The 15,689-nt window shown below is 36.0% G+C and overlaps 1 protein-coding gene across 2 annotated transcripts in view; it reads left to right on the top strand.

Annotated features, from left to right (window-relative positions):
• PRSS12 (serine protease 12) overlaps nt 1-15,689 on the top strand; it is a 73,119-nt gene that overhangs the window by 25,716 nt on the left and 31,714 nt on the right. For both annotated transcript variants that reach the window (NM_001128087.3, XM_078001761.1), the window contains 3 exon segments: nt 9,279-9,457; nt 11,372-11,513; nt 14,296-14,492. In NM_001128087.3, coding sequence (NP_001121559.3) covers nt 9,279-9,457; nt 11,372-11,513; nt 14,296-14,492 — 518 coding nt within the window.

Here is a 15,689-nt window from a genome sequence, read left to right as displayed (position 1 = left end):
GTGTCTGTATATTTTGGTAGCTGGCGAGCTTCCTAAATACAAAAGGAATTATTATACTTAAGATACTTAAATGTGATTAACCCCGAACTTGGAGAAAGATGAGCAGCGAGAAAGGAGGCAGCCAGATGTTAGAAAATTAGATAACTTGAGAACGCATATGTACCCAGTGAAGTTTAGTTGGAGACATTTTCATTAAAGTTCCTTTTTATGTGCTTAACATTAAAGCATTTTCCATGTCTTTCAAAACTCTTAAAAGCATAGCTTTGTACTGTGAGATCACATTTTATTTTGTGGATGTGCCATAATTTACATGGGAATTTAAAAATTGTGGATACTTTCTTTCCTTTTAGGGTGCTTTCCTTTTTACATTTTTGCTCTAAAATTATATAGAACCATATTATTGAGTAGTAGAATACAAATTCTTCCCGTATAAATTACTCTCTAAAAATTGTTTTTTTGCCAGGCATGGTGGCTCACGCCTATAATCCCAACACTTTGTGGGGCCGAAGTGGGAGGACTGCTTGAGCCCAGTAGTTCCAGACCAGCCTTGGCAACTTAGTGAGACCCCCATCTCTACAAGAAAAAAAAAAAAAAAGCGGGTTGTGGTGGCACACACTGGTGGTCCCAGCTACTCGGAGGCTCAGGTGGGAGAATCGTGAGTGCAGGAGGTTGAAGCTACAGTGAGTTGCAGTTGCACTACTGCACTCCAGCGTGGGTGACAGAGTGAGACCTTGTTTCAAAAAAAAATTTTTTTTTCTTTGCTCTTTTATTTTACTGTTCATTAAATTTTAAAAAAACATTGTATAAACCAAGCTTGTCCAACCCACAGCCCGCAGGCCATATGCAGCCCAGGATGGCTTTGAACGTGGCCCAACACAAATTCATAAGCTTTTTAAAAACTTATTTATTTAATTATTTATTTTAGATCATCAGCTATTGTTAGTGCTAGTCTATTTCATGTGTGGCCCAGGGAAGCCAAAAGATTGGACACCCCTGGTATAAACTTTACAACAAAGATAGCCTGGTGCATGGAATTATTGAGCAGGAAAGATAACTTGTTTAACAGTTGAGAAAGTTAGGCCCACTGAGATGACACAGTATTCCTGAAGTCTGTTAGTGGGAGGCAGAGTCTTGAGGTTTATGGCTCCCAGTTTAGGATTTTTTCATTTATGTTACATTATTTGTAAAATGGTCAGGTGTTAATAAGAATAAATACAAATATAGGACTGAAAGAAATAGGGAAGTCAAGAGAGAAAGTTACGTTTAAGAAGAAAATGATACTGAACGTGTTTTAGATAGACTGTATTTGAGGTGCCATCAGTCATCAATTGACAGCGTTCCAGGAGGCTGCAAGAATGCCCAGTGTTTCGGTCTGCTCTGTAGTCAGACAAACTTTACCATCTAGTAGTAGTGTAATGTTGGACAAGTTATTTAATTTTTAAGCCTCGGTTTCCTTATCAGTAAATTTGGTGTAATAGCATCATTGGGTTGTAGGGAGGATGAAATGAGTTAATATGTCTAAAAGCACTGTTAGACCAGTGCAGGCATACAGGAAGCATTTGATACACAGAACTATCATTATTGGAGATGGCGGGGTTTTTTTTCTAGAGAGAAATCTAGGATATTAAAAAGGAGTTTTTTCATCCATGGATTACAAACTGTGGATGTGGCACAAACTGATGCTTGCAGTTAAAGAGTCAATGTTTTATAACCTAATAAATAATTATGTTGTGCAATAGAATGTCCTAACTGTATTCTAGGTCTACCTCAAAGCAGTAGCTAAGCCTGGGGATTGAGTTAGTCAGATGGTGCCATTTATTTGGCCTTTTTCTGTGTATGTAAGGGGGAAACAAAAACAAAAATTTTGTATTAATACAATTTGATGAGCTAAATAGATTCAAGAATATTTTGAATAGGGATTGGAAATAGAACCAGTTCAGTAAGTGTTTACTGGGGATTGCTATTATGTAGATCAAATATCTTTACACCAAAATAACTCAGGGTATTAGATCCGAGTACCTCTGCCCAAAAATTTATTTACAGATTGTCAGAGGGTAAAAAAGTAGGCAACACTACAGATTTTATTACAGATAAACTGCTGGGGCTGGCGTGGAAATAATTTCCATAAAGGACAGAGAACACACAGCTTTATCAGATTCACATTTACTTGAACAGTTCACGAGTTTTGTGTTGATTTCCTCAGTATTGTAATTCATGACTCTTTAAAAGCAGAGTCATCAATTACTTTGGTATTCTCCTGAAAGCCAGCACTGTTCTGAGTACCAGGAAATACTAGTGACTGGCTGCAGAAATGTGTGAATATGGAAATACTATTTTCTTAAATAAACTAAAAAGTTAGCTGGAAAACCTGATTTTGTGTTACATTATAGTTTCCTGGTGAATGTTTTTTGTTGTTGTTCTCAAGTTTATTCTGCTGGTTATTCTGAGTAGTTTATTTTAAACATTTTTGTATCATTAAAATAATAAAAATACAGAAATGGAAAAGAAGAAAATAAAATACACAAGTAGTGCCCTTTTTTTTTTTTTTTTTTTTTAAATTTTCAGCTTTTCATGGGTATACTGGACTCATATAATGAGCATAGTACCCATGGGTAGTTTTTCAACCCACACCTCTCATCTCCCAGTAGTCTGCAGTGTCTGTTGCTCTCATGTTTATGTCCATGTGTGTTCAATATTTGGCTCCCACATGTTCTCACATGTGGTACTTAGTTTTCTGTTGCTGTGTTAATTCACTTAGGATTATGGCCTCCAGCTTTGTCCATATTGCTGCTCATCAATGGTGGATTGAATAAAGAGATATTGGCACATGAATGCCATAGAATACCATGTAGCCATAAAAAAGAATGAAACTGCACTGGCCGTGGTGGCTCACGCCTGTAATCCCAGCACTTTGGGAGGCTGAGGCGGGTGGATCACAATGTCAGGAGTTCGAGACCAGCCTAACCAACATAGTGAAACTCCGTCTTTACTAAAAATACAAAAATTAGCCGGGCACGGTAGTACGTCCCTGTAATCCCAGCTACTGGGGAGGTTGAGGCAGGAGAATCGCTTGAACCCGGGAGGCGGAGGTTGTAGTGAGCTGAGATCGTGCCACTGTACTCCAGCCTGGGTGACAGAGACTCCGTCTTCAAAAAACAAAAACAAAAACAAAAGAATGAAACCATGTCCTTTGCACCAAGCGGTGTTTTCAGAGAAGATTTAAAAATACATAGCATCCCCAGAGTCAATGTTTGGGGCTTCTACTCTCCTATCTTATAATCTCCTTTAAAGAATGGGCCTAGTTCAAAGGCAATTAACCAGATCTTTTGCTTTTTCCTTGAATGTGTGTCATATAATAATTAATGTATTTGAAACACAATATACTTCAGCTCCCCTTTCTCAGCCTATCAGAGTATTCTCAGCCAAAGCATGACTTTAGGGTTTGTTTGTTACTTTTTCTAGGGAATTAAAAAGACTTCAGTTGGTTGTCTTTTTGCCTAAAAATTGTATGAAAGTGATATTAATATTTTAAATCTCCAAAAATGTGGTAGGTAAACATGCACTGTTGTTTAATTTTACTACTAGTGATCTTGAGCATCTTATCCTGTGGTCATTGGCCATGGATATTTCTTCTCCTGTGAAGAGTTGGATCCTCTCTATTGTCTATTTTTAAGTTGGTTGCTTTGTCTTTCATTAAAATATAGTAATATCCTTGCACTTTGATAGGCTGAGGTGGGAAGATTGCTTGAGTTCAGGAGTTTGAGGCCAGACTGGGCAACATGGAGAAACCCTGTCTCTACAAAAAATATAAAAATTAGCCAGGCATGGTGGCATGTGCCTGTAGTTTCAGCTACTTGGGAGGCTGAGGTGAGAGGATGACTTGAGCCTGGGAGGCAGAGTTTGCAGTGACCCAAGATTGTGCCACTGGAATCCAGCCTGAGTGACAGAACCAGACCCTGTCTTTAAAAAAAACTATCTAGATATATATACAAACATATTTATTTAAATAAACTGTAACTGAAATATGTGTGCATGTGTATGTGTATATATAAAATAAGTTATTACTATTATTCATTTCTAGGAGGTTTTTTTTTTGCAAGTTGCAAATGTTTCTTCCAGCTTGTTGGTTTGCATTTTGACTCTGATTATGGTGTGTTCTGCTGTATGGTAGTTTTCAATTTGTATGTGGTTAAATTTAACTTTTTTAGTTTTTGTTTTCTGACTTCTGGGTTTCCTAGGAATTCTCTCTTACATCCAAGATTATAAGAACTAAGAACTATGTTCCTATATTTTAGTATAGTAACTTTTTAGTTTTCTTTATTTTCTTTCTTCTTTCCCTCCCTCCTCCTCTCTTTCTCTTTCTTCCTCTTCCTTCTTTCTCCCTCCCTCCTTTCTTTCTTTTCTTTTTTTTCCCCTATATTTAAGTCATCTGGATTTCATCTTTTTGTTGAGTTTGGGATCAATTTTATATTCTTCCATATTGGTCCCAGGTTTCCTTATAGCACCTAATCATGGCTCAATGAATTATACTCATTGAAATTTTCTTCAAATTGATTTCTTTTTTTTTGGTGACATTTATCTCAGGGCAAAGATGCAAGAAGCCTGTTAATCTGCCTTTCTCTAGAGCTTTCCTATCTGGCTTCTCCATCAGTCATCCTGTCTCCTATTTTGTCCTTCAACTCTCAGTGATCTCTAAGTCAGTTTCCATATTTGCTTTCATTAATCTCTTTGCTCTAGAGCAGGGGTCTGCAAACTTTTTCTGTAAAGAGCGAGAGTACATAGACTTTGCAACTATCCAGCTGGGCCATTGTAGCATGAAAGCAGCCACAGACAATAACTTAGGAATGCATGTGGCATCGTTCCAGTAAAACTTGGTTTCTGGACAGTAAAATTTGGATCTCGCTTGATTTTTCACATCACAAATTATATTCTTATTTTGATATTTTTCCTGGCATTTGTAAAATTTAAAAACCACTCAGCTGACGAGCAATATAAAAACAGATAGCATGCTGGATTTGGTGCACAGGTCATGTTTTGCTGACCTCTCCTCTAGGGCATAGGGCTTCTTCCCTCCTGTCCTGTATCTTCCCTGTAAAAAGGAGCCACAGGTCTCAGGCAGGCACATAACTCCAAGCAGTTTTCGTCTTTCAACCAATATTAGCATATTCATAAACATATTACAAACAATACATTTCAGTTACCCTCCATCCCCAAATTCTGGGAATTACAGCTTTTACATGACTTTTGAATTTCATTTTCTGTGAGTGTTAAACTGCTCCCTTGTTTAATTTATTGTAATCCTTTTTTTTTTTTTTTTAAGATGGAGTCTTGCTGTGTCACCCAGGCAGGCTGGAGTGCAGTGGTGCAATCTTGGCTCACTGCAACCTCCACCTCCAAGGTTCGAGTGATTTTCCTGCCACAGCCTCCCAAGTAGCAGGAATTACAGATGCCACCATGCCTAGCTAATTTTTGTACTTTTAGTAGAGACAGGGTTTCACTACATTGACCAGGCTGGTCTCAAACTCCTGACCTCAGGTGATCCACCCACCTCGGCCTCCCAAAGTGCTGGGATTATAGCTGTGAGCCACGGTGCCCAGCTTACTGTAAGTGTTTTATGAACTTTTTTTTTTTTTTTCTGGGAGAGGGTATTTTTTCTACTATAAGTGATCTTTAAAACAGTTGAACTTTTTTCACAGCCTTGTACACTACTATTGCAAGATCATTTTGTTTTAAAACATATTTTTCTAGGAACGTCAGTGCTTTAATTGCACAAAATGTTTTATTTTGGCACAATAACTTTTTTAAATATAATACTTTATGTGCATTAAAATATTTGAAAATGTTTGCCTCTGATTAGATATATCTCTATCACAGGAAAATCTGAAGTTTAGTGATGCAAGTCAGAGCTTACTTAATAGTCTTCTGGGCCATAACCTTATAATCTGTAATAAAAAATAACACATACATGCATTTGTTCAGTCTCTTATAGGCCATAAATTCTTCCATAAATATTTCTTTGAAATTTACTTTAAAATAAATAAATAAATGAAACAACATTAAAACCAGAAAGTGTTAAGATACTGATTGATTCTCCCTTCCTTACCATTCCCCCAACTTTACTTTTTGGGGATGAAGGAAAGCAACAACTATGGTGTTTGTTTAAATACTAAACGGTCTTTAGATAAATTGTTTAGCAGTGAAAAATACGTTATTTATCAACTGTCGGGGGTACGTGGGGATTCCTTAACAGTGCCAGAAGAGAGAAGTGAAGTAGCATTTATTGAGCTCCTACTTTGCATCAGTGTAATTCCTACAACCCTGCAAGTTAGCCGTTATCATCCCTGTATTCAGCTGTTGCATCCTAAGCCTGGAAGGTTTTAGTAACTTCCCCAAGGTAGCCCAGCTTGTTGAAGGTAGAGCCCAGATTGGAAGCTCAGAGTCTGTGTCCACATATACTTCTCCACTTCAAAGATTGAGCTTAGAAAAAATAAGCTTTTTGACATAGTAATACACAAATATTTATACATGATTAGTGCACTCTTCTATAGGCATATAGACATGCTTCGAAACAACTGAAAACTTTATTTGGAACAATTCTATTAATTGAGCATTTATTGCCTCTTTCTGGAGTAGACATGACTTTCTGTTCTGTCATTACATTTCCCTTAGCAAAACAAACAAATTCACTCACAAAATTGTCATTTTGACAATATCATTTGTGTTAGGATTCCTTTGTGTTAGGACTCCAATCAGCATTTGTGTTAGAATTCCAAATGTTTTCCTCACATTTGTCCTATTAGTTCTAGATATTAGTCTTTAATTTTTGTTGGGGCAGATTGCTCAGAGTCCACTGTGTTACAAACATCAGATAGTGATCCAAGTGCCAGGATTCTAAATTTTAAAATGTTAACTCCATGAAAATATTTTGCTTAAGCAATCTTCTTTTCCTCAGCTTCCTCTATACCTCCTATAATATTCTTTTATCCTTCCTCTTGGCACACTCTTTGAATTTTAAACCGAAAGTGAGTCAGGTGATGATAGAGCATTTCCAAAGCGTTTGCTCTAATGATATTGTTGTTACTATTATTATTATTTTGAGACAGAATCTCTCTCTGTCACCAAGGCTGGAGTGCAGTGGCATGATCACGGGTCACTGCAGCCTTGACTTCCTGGGTTCCAGCGATCCTCCCACCTTGGCCTCCTGAGTGGCTGGGACCACAGGTGTGTGCCACCACACCTGGCTAATTGTTGTATGTTTTTGCACAGACGGGGTTTTGCCCTGTTGCTCAGGTTAGTCTCAAACTCCTGAGCTCAAGTAGTCCACCCACCTTGGCTTCCCAAAGTGCTGGGATTACAGGCATGAGCCACTGCGTCCAGCCCTCTAATGATATTAAAACAGGTGTTAACTTTTAGATATTTTTGTTTTCTTAGACGTGTTCTTTTAAAAGAAACTTCCTTGTTATCTAGCAGAAATAGTCAATCAGGCTCCTTTTTAGCCACAAAATTGATATCTAACACTTTACCATTACTGGGGTGTTACAGCCATTTAGCACACTTTTTTTCTTCAATGTATTTTGTTGTAAATTCTCAAGTTATAATGTTATAAGAAAAGAGCAGCTAAAATAATGGGGGAATAGATGCAGTATCATTGAAAAACAAACTAAAAATATAAATGCTATAGTCTAAAAATTAAAAACCTAAAAGGGACTGAAAATGCAATATCTGAAATTATTAATCACTTTGACAGGTTTATGATCTTCACTTAGATCTGGGGTTTTAAGAATACGCTATTGCTTTGAATTGCGGGAGAAGTAAATTTACTACAAATAAACTTCAGTAAAGAGATGTTTTTGTTAGAAATAGACTTGGCTGTCAGGCATGGTGGCTCATACTTGTAATCCTAGCACTTTTGGGAGGTTGAGGTGGGAAGATGGCTTGAATGCAGTAGTTCAAGACCAGGCTGGGCAACATAGTGAGACCCCATGTCTACAAAAAATAAAACATTCACTGGTATGGTGGTATGCACTTGTAGTCCCAGATATTGAAAAGGCTGAGGTGGGAGGATCACTTGAGCCCAGGAGGTCAAGGCTGCCTTAAGCCATGATCACACCACTGCACTCCAGCCGAGGCAACAGAGTGAGACCCTGTCTCAAAACAACAGCAACATCAAAAAAGAAATAGGTTTGGCTGTGAGTAACAAAGAACTGAAAATAACAGCAGTTTAAACACGTTTAGAGTCATGTTTATTTCATGTTTAGGAAAAGAGACTAGAGGTAGCCAGCTCAAGAGTAGTTTAGTGGTTCTGCAATCATTAGGGCCCCAGGTTGCACTTCTGTCATCCTTAATATGGGACCCTATGGCCCAAGATAACTTATTAGGCTCCAGCCATCCTTGCAGTCAGGAGGAGGAAGTGGCACAAAGATACTTCTACAAGTAATACATGGTACTTCTGCCTAAATATCACTGGTCAGAACTTATGGCTGGGTGCGGTGGTTCATACCTGGAATCCCAGCACTTTTGGAGGCTGCAGCAGGAAGATTGCTTGAGACCAGGATTTCAAGACCAGCCTGGGTAACATACTGAAACCCCACCACTTCAAAATAAAAAATAAAAATAAAATTAGCCAGATGTGGTGGCATACACCTGTATTCCTAGCAACTCAAAAGTCTGTGGTGAGAGGATTGCTTAAACCTAGGAGTTAAAGGTTGCAGTGAGCTACGGTCATGCCACTGCACTCCAGCCTGGGTGACAGAGTGAGACCATGACTCAAACAAAACAAAAACAAAAACAAAACTTAGGTGTCTAAAATGGGAGCACAGTTTTATTTGGGGATGATGAAAAAGTTCTGGAGATGGATGGTGGTGATATTATACAATAATCTGAAGGTGCTTAATGCACTATAAACCAAAAATGTTTTAAATGGTAAACTTTATGTTATGTTTATTTTACCACAAACAAACAAACTTAGTCATCAAGAAGGAGGGGAGGCCAAAATGTGATCTTTATTTTGGATAGCCATTTTCCTCCTAAAAATTTGAGGTTCAATTACTAACGAATAAATATTGGGGAGTACCTAGCTTTGAAACACATGTAATAGCTGAAAATATAAAGGACAACAAACAAATGCACAAAAAAAGAAATACAGAAAGTCATACATGACCTATGAAGTGAATTAATAAGTGGGGATTGATAATAACACTTTTACTAGGGACAAAAAAAAGTAAAAGACCAATCTTTGGTATCTAATCCAGAATCCTTATATTCTTCTATTTGTTCAGTGGCATTGCCAAAGCATGGCATCAGGCATATTTTGGGGAAGGGTCTGGCCCAGTTATATTGGATGAAGTACGCTGCACTGGGAATGAGCTTTCAATTGAGCAATGTCCGAAGAGCTCCTGGGGAGAGCATAACTGTGGCCATAAAGAAGATGCTGGAGTGTCCTGTACCCCTCTAACAGGTAAGGATTTTACTCCATTAATATACCAATTCTTGCCCCCAGTACCATGTGGGCCTGCCACAGCTTCCCTTCTCCTTAATTTGAACATTACCAAATGAGCATTCAAATAAATACACCAAATAAAACAAATAAAAAGTATGCAAACTATATTAAAATGCCATTTTTGTATTTGTAGTTACTCCTGTATTTTTCAATTTAAGGCAATATAGTCTTGTAAAGCTAGATCAGAAAATAGGACTTTGTTGCAGTATATAGTACCCACTAGTCAAAATCAGTGTGCAGTGATGCATTCCAGATATTAGGTGTAATAATTCCATCTTTAGTCCATTCACCTGTTAACGTTTCTTGACTCAGAATGTGTTTAGAACTGGTATTGATGCAATTGTTGATTAAAGCACACTGTGAAAGAAACCGAGTTAACTTTGCTGTGCACAATTTTCAGGCTATTCCAAATGACAGCCTGCCTGTCAAAACGTGTCATGTGTTTTAAGAAGGGCATATGTGAGTACAAACTGGTGTGTGTGTATGTTAAACTTACATGTTTAGGGAAAAGAAGGAGGAAATGGACAAGGCAAGAGAAGTTGACTCATCAGAAACCATTTAGTAAAAAGAACTTGAAGAAAAAAATGTTTTGTTTACATATTTCTTTAGTGAAAATCAATAACTTATTAGAATCTATGAAATACCAGATTTATATCTTTCTTTTGACATACTTCTGTACATGCAGTGTTTTTATTAGCAGATTAACACATTAATACACCATAGAAATATATTTACACCAGATTTTTAGCCAGAGCACTTCGTTGTTTTGAACTGCCATTTTCCCCTCCTTCAAAGGAGGATAGTCTTGTAACATTGCTGTGATGCTCAGATGAGATAATACATGTCCTAATGCTTTGCAGACAGTAAAGTGTTATATTAATAAATGGTTTGTTGCTCAGAGACCTTTACTTTAAAAGATCCCTGAGATTCATGAAAAGTATGACCCTTACCCAAGATTATTTATATTTTTCATTGAGAGTTTTTGGATTATTTTGGATGGAAATGGCTTTTAAATCTACTTTTTTGGAGTTAAATTTATTATACTATTTATCTGCTTAGAAGCTCTTTATAGAATTATAGGCAAATTAATTATTATTTGAGTTAATAAGATTCAAATTCAGATCTGTATTATCAATAAAAGAACAAAGGCGAGACATGTCTTCCAGTTTTTATAATTCATGAATGCCTAACTAGTAATATATGCATTGACATGACAGACTGTCTTTTATCCAGAATAGTTTTTTCTGTCATCTTGTTTCAATATTTTTTTTCATTTGCAGTTAAAATTCTAAGCTATTTCCAAGTTACTGTATTTTCTTTTTAAATTTAAATGACATGTATTGCTCCGACTTGAGACTAAAGTTATAGGAAATTTACCAAATATTACTTAATCTAGAGAAATCTAAATAGGTACTTTGGAATTATATCAGGATACATTTTTCTACATAGAGAATAGGAGTACCAATAAAAAGGAAAGAAAAAAATATATATGCATATATATTTTTTTCCCTCTGAGACGGAGTCTTGCTTTGTTGACCAGACTGGAGGGCAGTGGTGCAGTCTCAGCTCACTATAACTTCTGCCTCCTGGGCTCAAGCGATTTTCCTGCCTCAGCCTCCCAAGTAGCTGGGATTACAGGCATGTGCCACCACATCAAGTGGAAAGAGTATTTTATTAGGACAGAAATGTATTATGTCAAACTTCAGAAACAACGCAATAACTTCAGAGGGTCATTTAGCACAGATGTAGTATAAATTTAGCAAAAGGCCTAGAGAGAGGACTGAATATGGTGATATTTCTTGTGTAATACAAATGTTTTGCCTTTTTCTTAAAGTTGATTTGCTTAGTCTCTGTGTCTCCTCCTTATCACAGATGGGGTCATCAGACTTGCAGGTGGGAAAGGCAGCCATGAGGGTCGCTTGGAGGTGTATTACAGAGGCCAGTGGGGTACTGTCTGTGATGATGGCTGGACTGAGCTGAATACTTACGTGGTTTGTCGACAGTTGGGATTTAAGTAAGGTTCATTAATGTAAAGGCAGTTAAATGCCAGATTATATTGTTAAAAGTCTTATTATGTTAATCCCTACTTGTAATTTTTATAATAATAAAAATACATGTTCTCTCTTACCTGTGTATGGAAGTACAACAATGACAAATAATGACATTTTCTAAGATGATGAAGAACCACCTCTTGCTGTTTATTTCATTTACCTTTCCTGCCATGACCCCTCTTCTTGAATAACTAGTTAAAGCCTGGGTGACCTCTAAGTCCCCTTGTATCTGTTCAAGTAAGACTTTGAATGCTCATTTTTATTCTGACACGTCATTACTATTGGGTGTTTTTAGTTTTGACATCATTGTCTAAAATTGCAGAGAAGTCCAGTGTCAAATGCTTTGGTATCACATTATTCCCTTTCTCAGAATGTGATGATAATTATCACTTTTATTTGAGAAAAACAGCCCTCTTGTTAGGAGATGACCTTTAGAACTTGCTTTTGACCTCACTCTCTTAAAAGCTGAGTATCACACTTTGGGACATATATTTTATGTCACGCACATAATGCATTCCATAGTAAAGACTTAAGTTGGTCAAAGTAACTGCAAATGATGCTTTTGAGTTAAATATTTGAGTGAAAGCTATGAATGCCCATTCTTTCTTGTTTTCCATATTTTTCTGTCATGCTTGAAGTAATTGTCTTATGCTTAAAAAAACTGGCAAAATTATTTCATTTTAGCTTGATTAGAGCTGATTGCAGATATTCACTACACTTTAAAATCATACCTTCATTCAAGCTAGGCAAAGTCATGTTAAACATATATTTTAAAATTTATAAAAGTAATGTAAAACCATTGGAAAATGATGAAAATAAAAAACTCCATATTTTTTATCCTTATGCTATCATTATAATTTGGGTACATAACTTCATATCAGCTCTAGTAATGGACATGTAATTTTTATCCACATTTTTAACCTTATATTGCTATAGTCACAATTTTTAATAATAACAGTATCCATCAAGTTTTCATACTCTAATTTACTTAATATTAGGTTAGCTTAATTTTTCCTATGATAAGTAATGCTGTCATGAAGATACAATATTCATATAATTTCCCCCTATTTTGTCTTTTTTTGGGCAGAGAAGTTACTGTAATTTTTGGGTAAAAGGGTATAACAGCCAAATAAATACAATATACTGACAATTGATAAGAATTACTTAATAAATATCACTTTATATTTAAGTGAATCTCTGTTAGACTGCCAACTATACTCTGTTTTCACAGATTTAGAGAGATTCATAAAATCATGTTATTTCTATTTTCACATTTGGAGAGATTCATAATTCCTGCTATTTCTATTTTTCACATTTTTTTCCTTATTAATGAAAACACTTGACACTGATTTTTTCTTCATATTTTATTTTGTTTCACAAATCTATGCAGAGTATTCACATTAGTTTTAAAAATGTTCCCAATAATGTGTGTAAAAAGCTCTAAATGATTGTGTTAGAAGGCAGTCAAAGCATGTGCTACATTTGTTTCTAGTTTACAGAGGAATTTTTGAAAGAGAATATTCTTTTGTAATGAGAAAAAGTAAACTTTGGGTTTCTTTGTATAAATGCAATTCCAAAAATAAAATGACTTCCTGTTATCTGTTACGTAGTTGCTATGGATAGATGATAATCTAATGTATTTTGTGAAAAAATGGTCTATAAGTTAAAAGTGAACAATATGCGATTTAGGCTTATTACTTTTCTAGCCAAGGCTTCATTAGTCAGCAGTAGAAGGAAGAAAAGCCATAGAATGATTAAAAAGCTTCATTGTTTTAATTTTTTAAAATATTCATTTTGTCAAATAAATTTAATTAATACTTGCATAGAAAAAAATGAAGAAAATTCATGTCAGATAGAAAGATCTCTTCGTATTCTTAGTACAGAAATAATAAAAACATCAAGTAAGGGAATTATTATTATGAGTAAGAGTTGGATCTTACGGACTGTTAGAACTGAAAGACGTCTTAAAGATTTGTAAGCTCAGTGACTTCTGGAGGTTTGGATTTTATAGGACAAAAGGAAATAAAATTGGGAAGATGAAAGAAGGTGCAGATTTACTTAATTTCTAAGTTAAAAAAAATTTCAGGTCTCCTATTTCTTCAGCATATATGTTTATTATACATTTAGGTTTTGTTTCTGTAGTGCAGTGTTACAAATAAACTCAATTGGAACACAAATATAATTGATAAAAATTTTTAAGGTTCAATTTGTATACCTTACGAAAAGCTAAGAATATTATAATTCTGATTTTGATGGGCTGAAATCTAAATTTAATCATAGATTAGGTATAGTGCTTGAGCAATCAGTGAACTAATCCACCCTTTTCATTTTGAAAGAGAGAAAACCAAAGAAAAGCTGCTGAAATCAAATGAGTTAGAGGGAGCATCAGAAGCAAAACGAGACAAGTGTTCTCGCTTTCTGGTCATAATTTCTGTGGTCAGGAATTTGAGATTGATCTCTTTGCATTCTCTCTGATTGGTTTTGTAGACAAAACACAAGAATGAATGGGGAAAAAGTATTAATTTCTCATTTGTTATTCATTGAAATAATCAAACATTTTTAAGGCGATTAAAACATGTGATGGAGCAAACATAGCTCTAAACTGAGTCCCCAAGGTAGGAGAAAGAACAGATACTTCCCCTCTGAAGTCATGTCACTGAGCTAGGTTGCCTGTGTTAAATGTTTTGTGGTTCCCTGAACCAAGATAGAGCAGTTCTACACACAGTGTTTATTTAATTGTCGCAGATATGGTAAACAAGCATCTGCCAACCATTTTGAAGAAAGCACAGGGCCCATATGGTTGGATGATGTCAGCTGCTCAGGGAAGGAAACCAGATTTCTTCAGTGTTCCAGGCGACAGTGGGGACAGCATGACTGCAGCCACCACGAAGATGTTAGCATTGCCTGCTACCCTGGCAGCGAGGGACACAGGCTTTCTCTGGGTGAGGACTGACTGCAGCTCTCAAGTTTCCATCATTCAGTACCCTTGTACCTCTAACCTCTGGCCTTGAATGTGAAGTGTTTCTCACCTTTGGCTTTTTTGGGGGGTCTATTTCCCATAACTGTCTAATTTTCAGTAATTTTTATGCAGAGAAAAATAATCTTTTGAGTCTCTACACCAACATTATGAAATTTCTACCCCTAAGTTATTTTTCTTTACTTAGAAAATTAAGTTTCTCACTAAAAATGCTTACAATCATCTGTATCTGAAAAATGGAATAAAGAAGCTGCAGTATCTATTCCCCTTACTCCTTGATCACTCACTCTGATTTTCGTTTACCTTGAATTCTAGTGAGCTATTTGGGACAGGATTTAAAATAAGAATATTCTCCTCTCCCTGTCTCATGGTTCATTTCTTCTCTAGTCCTTGTCATTCATTGGTCACCAACCATCCATTGCTCTTTTAAGTTTCTCAGTGGTCTTCTAAGTGAATTAATTAAAGTTAATAGCTCACCCATCTTTCTAATGTAACTTATTATTTTAGAAACCCATCAGGGATCTCTGTTACTCTTCATTTATATTTTTTTAGACTTGTTGGATAAAAGGTAACTAGCTCCTCTAACTGTATTGAAACAATTATGGATAAAGATCCTCTTGAGAGTAGAGAGCAATTAAACATTCTTGATAAATTTCTTAATGTCTGGTGAGGAGGGCAGAATATAGATGAATGAAAAATACAGAGGGAAATAGTCAAAATACTTTGTAGTATGCTATCACAGCTTTATGTGTGTGTGTGTGAGAGAGAGAGTGAGTGTGTGTGTGTGTATGTGAATAGATGTTAAAATAGCCTTAGGTGGTCTTTACTTTTAACCTTGGATTGAATCAATTCCTTTGTATTCTCCTGTTTGGAGACTGTGAAGCTGAAATCTTCATATTATAAAATAACAAAACTTTTTTGAATCTCAGAGTATTAACCATATTACACACTTTAAATTTGTCAAAGTCTGTGGCTGATTCCTCATTGTACTTTACACTGTGAAAGCTTGGTGACACTGCATTAATCTAGCATTATACCAAGTAGAAATACATGTTTTTATTCCATCCCTTTCAGGCCATATTTCCATTTTTCTTTCTTTTCATTTTGTTTTCTTTTTCCCTTGCCCCTTCTTCTTATGAAAAATTTATGATCCTCCCAGGAT

The sequence above is a fragment of the Macaca mulatta genome, chromosome 5 (genome assembly GCF_049350105.2).
Source record: "Macaca mulatta isolate MMU2019108-1 chromosome 5, T2T-MMU8v2.0, whole genome shotgun sequence".
NCBI lineage: Eukaryota > Metazoa > Chordata > Mammalia > Primates > Cercopithecidae > Macaca > Macaca mulatta.
The sequence above is the reverse complement of the archived record's forward strand: the minus strand, read 5'-3'. Positions and strand labels throughout refer to the sequence as shown.